The sequence below is a fragment of the Cololabis saira genome, chromosome 16 (genome assembly GCF_033807715.1).
Source record: "Cololabis saira isolate AMF1-May2022 chromosome 16, fColSai1.1, whole genome shotgun sequence".
Taxonomy (NCBI): Eukaryota; Metazoa; Chordata; class Actinopteri; order Beloniformes; family Belonidae; genus Cololabis; species Cololabis saira.
The window spans coordinates 38,490,769-38,498,038 of NC_084602.1; the positions used below are offsets into that span (position 1 = coordinate 38,490,769).

General features: G+C 33.4%; 1 protein-coding gene across 1 annotated transcript in view; it reads right to left on the bottom strand.

The window, feature by feature from the left end:
- LOC133461932 (metabotropic glutamate receptor 1-like) overlaps positions 1-2,639 on the bottom strand; it is a 59,573-nt gene extending 56,934 nt beyond the window's left edge. The window contains exon 1 of the mRNA XM_061742959.1: positions 1,925-2,639. Coding sequence (XP_061598943.1) covers positions 1,925-2,639 — 715 coding nt within the window. The remainder of the gene's footprint in view (positions 1-1,924) is intronic.
- Between the last annotated feature and the right edge of the window lie 4,631 nt (positions 2,640-7,270).

The following is a 7,270-nucleotide window of genomic DNA, read 5'->3' on the forward strand; positions in this document are numbered from 1 at the left end:
CATATTTGATAGTTCCTACTTTCTGCCATAACCTTTGAATGGTTTGGCATACAGGTGGTGTCATCTGACTCGGTTTTGAGTCCTTGACCATAATTGGTGCAAATTAGCCCCGCCCCTTCATCTGATTGGTCGATATTTGATACTTTCTGCCATAATCTCCAGCTAGGTCAAGTAAGAGGAAGAAATGTCAGTTCTGCCCTCAAAAGAAAGCTGCAGGTGTAATAAATACATCTGCAAAGGCGGTGCACTTGCATACTGCCCTATATGTGCTGATTAGTTGAATGGGATATGTTATATTTCATATTTTTGTATTGTACATTATCTAAAATTGTTCACTGGAGAAAAAAAAGAAACTGAGTCATTGGGATGAATAAAAATGCATTCACAACTCCCTTTTGCAAATTTTTTTCTTTACCTATAGAAATACAAATGAAGAGGGAAAACTTAAGCATTCACCCATTTTGTGATGAATGACAAGTTGTTTCTTCAAGCAAGATGAAATTTGGTGTTTAAAATTCAATTAAGGTGCTTATAATGGGGGTTTACTGAATCAGTCATTTTGACACAGATGACACGGGATGTACTCAGGAAATGAGGACAACAGGAGGGTTAATGATAGGCCTGTGTTGAAAAAAATCGATTTTCCGATTTTAAATCGATTCTGATATTAATTCCTAAAAAATCTCTTCATATGTCTAAAGATCGATTAAAATTTTTTTTTTTTTTTTAATTTTTTTTTCATCATTACAACTTTTGGTACTTTTTTGTTCATGCCCAAAAAAGGAATATTTTGTTGGACAGGAGAATAACTGGTGCCATGTTTTTGCCTTTAAATATGTTTAAAGGTATGAAAACATTACATTTTTCAGTTATAGTTGCATATATTGTCTATATTTCTTTGCTTTATACACTGTCTTGGGGTTACATTTGCATAAATGTTAAAAACCAAATTCTCAACAAATGGAGAAAAAATAAAACCGATTTTATGCGTCTCTGTTTCCTTCCTGGATCTGTTTGGTAATTCTACACGATGTTTCTGTTTCAGTTCTATCAGCATTCTGGGAGCTGATTGGTCCTTACAGCATCATTAGCTGCAATACTTGCTGTTGAATCTCAATCAGTGGTGTAAAGTAACAAAGTACAAGTACTTCGTTACTGTACTTAAGTAAGATTTTTGAGAATTTGTACTTTTATTGATACTTTTATTTTCCTGTACTTTTACTTTTACTTCGTTACATTTTCAAGGAAAAAAATCATACTTTTAATCAGCTATATTTAAAATTGGACACGTCATTACTCGCTACAAATTAAAGTCTTACTCTCTTACATTAAATGAAAATGTAGGCTATTGCCGTGAGAACGTGAGAACAGCACACCGGGGTCAGAATAATATCACCATTATTTAGAGTTGTAAGCACATTCTTGGAATAAAGCCACTTTCGACAGCATGATAATGTTGGGACTTTATTTCTTTGTAATCCTTTTGAAAAGAATTTTGTACTTTGTACTTTTAACTTTTGTACTTAAGTACATTTTACACCATGTACTTTTGGTACTTTATTATATTTAATTTGAGGTACTTTTATACTTTTACTTAAGTAATGTTCTTAATGGGTACTTTTTACTTTTACTTAAGTAATTTTCAAGCAGAAAATCTGTACTTTTACTTAATATTAATAACTTAATATTTTTGTACTTTTTCCACCTCTGATCTCAATATAATACTAGTAGTAATATGTTGCAGAACTACAGTCATATCATTCATGCAACAGCTGAAAAAACTGTTTTATTAACACTAACCCAAATCAATATCAAATTGGATCAAAGCGTGATAATCGATTCTGAATCTTAAGAATCGGAATCGAATCAATTCTTGATATTTGAATCAACCCCCAGCCCCAGTTAATGAAGAACGGTGTCTTACCCTCCGTGTGAACCGCAGACACATAGGTCCAGTTGTATCTCTTGACGATGTCCAACATGGCTCGGGCTTGCAGAGTGTCTGAGGGCACCACTCTGAGGAAATACTTGAACAAGGTCTTGTCGCTGAGGTCGATGCTGGTTGCAGAATAGGCAATCTGGGGGATGTTGAACAGCTGGAGAAGGTTTTGAACTTGAATTGCGACAGAGCTGGAGCCGGGCCCGATCACTCCCACGATGGGCTTCTTGCTGGACGGCGGCTGGCTGGACGGCGCCCCTTCAATGCACCACTTGGCGCCGTCCGTATCGTCCCGGATGGAGATGAGGGAGTCCCGTATGAACTCGATGCTCTGCTCCAGAGCCACCGACGAGTGCCAGCACGAGTCCCTGATCTCGCAGCCCAGGGTGATGTTGGGGAGCAGGTTGGGGTCAGAGTTAATCCGATCCAAGGTGTGGAACATGGCCTCCACTCTCTGGATGCCGTACTGCTCGCGGACCTCTCCGCATTTCCTCTCCGCCACCTTCTCGGCCGACGGCTGGTGGTGGACGGAAAACAGGGCCCCGATTATAATATCCCCGTCCATGCGGGCCACCAGGCGGGAGGCCGAGCTGGGCACCACCGACTTCTCATACTTCCCCTTGGACAAAACAAACGCCTCGAAGAGTAAAACGGGCAAGTACAAAATGCTTATCACAGTCAGGTGCATCATATTCGACATTGTGCGACAGGCGTTGAATGAAGAACCATGTCCTTCTGGCAAAAATAGAGGTCCATCAATCCTCTATGGATAGAAGAGGTAACGAACTCAGCAGCTTCTTCTTCTGTGTTTTCATCCTGCAGGGGAGACAGGGAACATTATTATAAGTATTATCAATACTAGAAAGTAAATAAGAAAGGTATTTGAATAAAGTGAGTAAATGTCTAGATCAGGGGTGTCAAACTCATTTTGCTTGGCGGGCCGGATTTGACCAATTTTTTTCTCGCGCTCAAAATAACAAAAACGGTGCGGACATTTTTTTCTCTAATTCTTTTTTTTTTTTTTTACTATTGTTATCTAATCAAATATCAGTTTAGTTCATTTTAAAGGAAATATGCACTTTGTTTACACTCTTATTATGTAAAATATATTTCTTCAGGATCTTTTCTTGAAATTTCTCTTTTTTTTCAAATTATGTAAGATACTTTTAATATCATTTTACAAAGATAAACAGAAATGTTTTTTTATATTTCGCTTTTTTATAGGAAATTTAATTAAAAGCAAAATCTTTCTTATTACATCCAAGAGTGTTTCTTTGTTATTTAGAGATTTTTCCAGTACAATTAAGTGTATTTATTTTTAAAAATTGGCGCAGATATTTACGCCAGTGTGCCGAAAAAGTCAGCACTTCTCTTTTAACTATTTTACTTTGTCACTATCCTCGTATTCAAAACTAAAATTATCCGAATAAATATCTTCTATCATCTTTTTTAGCAGTGATATTTTTCCTGGGAAAAAATATAATATTAGTCAGTTAATAAAAATAAACGACCGTCTACAAAGAAAAGAAATCGGCAAATGCATTCTAGAAAACTAAAAAAATGTTGAAAACTGCTCTTTGTGGAATAACGATGGATTTGTAGAAGAAATATATTATCGGATATGCTGTGATTCATGGCAATTATTTATGCCTTCCTTTTTAGTAAATTAACATTTCGTTTTTTTGCGTTGGAAACTTCTCGCGGGCCGCATGAAAATCTCTCTCGGGCCGCACATTTGACACCCCTGGTCTAGATTATACAAGAATGCTGATCTAGATGATATAAAGTCGTGCCTGCAACTCTGGGAGACTTTAAAGTTTCAGTACCACGGACAGCTTCACAATCTTGATTCTCTTTGGCCTTTTTTGACCTGTTTCTTAAACTTTTACCACGAACATCACACATGACATGAGCTTCATTTACAGCATTGAAAAAAATAAATCTAAGCGCATGTAAATATAACATTTAAATCTGTGATATTAACAATTAAAAATGAAGTTTGTAGCTTTACATGAATACATCTAGTTTTGAACTTAATCTGCATTTGTTCAAAAAACAAGACATTGTGCATTTTTTCCTTAACAAGCAGTATTTATGTAATCCTAGTAATCTTTTCATTCACACACAAACAACCAGCAATGATCTTGTTGTATTTACTTTTCCTTTAACAATTTTAATCTATTGGGCAGATTGACCAACGTTTAGATGAAACATGCTTTATTTGTTTAAGTAGAATATCACAGTAAAAAATATATTGCTTGATCTGCTTTAAAAAAAATGAAGGCAACTTTTTCGCATGAGATTTTTATGTAGATCAAGAAAGACTAGTCTTTGTATAAATGACTTAATTTTTAGTATGTGCAAAATTTATTTGCAAGTAAAGTCAACTCAATTTTGGTAAATAAAGTAAACTTAACACAATTAAGTTGACTGTACTTGCAAAATGTATTATTTACAAAAAATTAAGTAGTTTGTACAAAGACTAGTCTTTCTTGATCTACATAATAATCTCATGCAAAAAGTTGACTTATTTTTTTTAAGTAGATCAAGCACAATATTTGTATCAGTGATATTCTGGTTCCTGTCGTCCCTGAGATGGAGTTATTTTGTCCCCTAGTTTCAGGGGAAGTTTAGATGAAACATGCTTTATTTGTTTAAGTAGAAACCACAGTAAAAAAATATCTTGCTTGATCTACTTTAAAAAAAATTAAGTCAACTTTTTCGCATGAAATTTTTATGTAGATCAAGAAAGACTAGTCTTTGTATAAACTACTTAAATTTGTAAGCAATTTAGAAAAACCGAGGCACTCAAGAAGATAGAAAAATATAAAAAGCCTTTATTTAATCATGGCTTTGTAAAAGTAAAAAAATGCCAACATGTTTCTGTTGCTCTGTAGTCTCTGTTATCTGCCTTGAAGAAGGACTACATGGCCGAAACATGTTGGCATTTTTTAACTTTTACAAAGCCATGATTAAATAAAGGCTTTTTATATTTTTCTATCTTCTTGAGTGCCTCGATTTTTCTAAATTGCTTTTCAATCTTTTGGATCCCCATGCCGAGGAGCACCTGCAGTCCTATACTTTTCTCACACCCAGCAGCACTCCATGCATTTGTAGTTAGACTTACTTACATTTTTAGTATGTACAAAATTAATTTGCAAGTAAAGTCAACTTCATTTTTTTTCTTCTTTTTTACCTTTTTTCTTCTTTTTTTTCCTTTTTTCTCTTTTTTCTTTTCTTTTCTTTTCTTTTCTTTTTAAAGTCAACTTCATTTTGAGAAATAAAGTAAACTTAACACAATTAAGTCTACTGTACACGCAAAATGTATTATTTACATACATAAAATTAAGTAGTTTATACAAAGACTAGTCTTTCTTGATCTACAGTACATAATAATTTCATGCAAAAAGTTGACTTATTTTTTTTAAGTAGATCAAGCACAATATTTGTATCAGTGATAAGTAGAACACCACAGTAAAAAAATATCTTGCTTGATCTACTTTAAAAAAATCAAAGCAACTTTTTTGCATGATATTTTTATGTAGATCAAGAAAGACTAGTCTTTGGATAAACTACTCAATTTTTAGTATGTACAAAATTCATTTGCAAGTAAAGTCAACTTAATTTTTTTCCTTTTTCTTCTTTTTTCCTTTTTATCTTCTTTTTATCCTTTTTTTCTTTTCTTTTCTTTTTAAAGTCAACTTCATTTTGATAAATAAAGTAAACTTAACACAATTAAGTTGACTGTACTTGCAAAATGTATTTTTTACATACATAAAATTAAGTAGTTTATACAAAGACTAGTCTTTCTTGATCTACATAATAATCTCATGCAAAAAGTTGACTTATTTTTTTTAAGTACTGTAGATCATGCACAATATTTGCATCAGTGAGAAGATCATTAGCACCGTGACTTCTTGCATGCACATGCATCCCCAAACATACTGATGGACCTGGCAAGAACATTCGAGCAGAATAATGCTCCCTTAAGGAGGGACATATAGGTGCATCATTGATTACCGGAGCAGACTTCACATACCTGCAGCAGCAGCGCGGGAAACAGCGGATCTGCGTCTCGTCAGGACTCCAACATGCACGGAGGGACCGACTATCTCTCTCTCTTTCCTTCTATCTGTACTGATCGTGAGATGATGCACCCCTTCTTTTCCTCTTCCTCTCCGCATCAAGAAAGCGGGTCACCCTCACTGCAGTGTCCCTGATTTGAAACCACAATTCATACACGTCAGGGCGGGAATGAATGACGCATCCGTAAAAAAATATTATTTTTTTTAATTTTTTTTTTTTTTGTAGGTAGAAATGCTGACTGATGCACCGGTACAAAGATTTTAAAGTGTAAAAAAAATGTTAGGTGGTCATCATTGTTTGAAATAAATACATAGGTGCACCAAATCTATTATAGATGGGAATAAGTTTATGAATGAATGAAAACTATTATGTGGAGTCGTCTAAACTTCACATGAATAAACCCTGCGTCGTGATACGCGCTGACAGATGTGATGCACCTGCAGATCCACGCTGCAGCCAAAAAAGGTGAGAGTAAAAAGATCGGATCTACCGCCATCGTGTGGCCAATTTGTGGTACTGCACCTACATCCTCCAAGCGATTATTTATTTCTTTATTATTATTATTATTATTATTATTATTATTATTATTATTATTATTATTATTATTATTATTATTATTATTATTATTATTTATGTATTGCTCGATATGAAGATATTAATTACCACTAAATTAATAAAAATAAAAGAAAGGACATTTTAAAAGAAAATATAAAGTATGTATTTGATGTGTGATAGATAACAATATTTAAATTCAATCAATCAATCAATCAATCAATCAATCAATCAATCAATCAATCAATCAATCAATTAATCAAATTTTATTTCCTTTCATCCAGGTACATGAAATACAAAGTGCTTAACATTTTGATTGAAAAATAAGCATAATCAAAACAAAAATAAAAACTGGGGGACCAATGCACACTGACATACAATATTGTTAATTAAAATGAAATAAAATAAAAGAATTAAGGCTAAAAAATAATCAGTCCACAACAATAAAATATAGTAATAATAATAATAATATGACACATTTATCAAATACAGTAACGTAAATACACCCATAATAATATACATATATATATATTTTTAATATATTATATATATATTTTACCATGCAATATTACTAATAACTATGTATATTACATTTTAAAAAGTGAGAGGTAACTTTATATATAACACGAAAAAAAAAGTTTCCTCTTTAGATAACGCGCTGTTTCCGGTTACGTCATTTCCGCTATTTAAAAA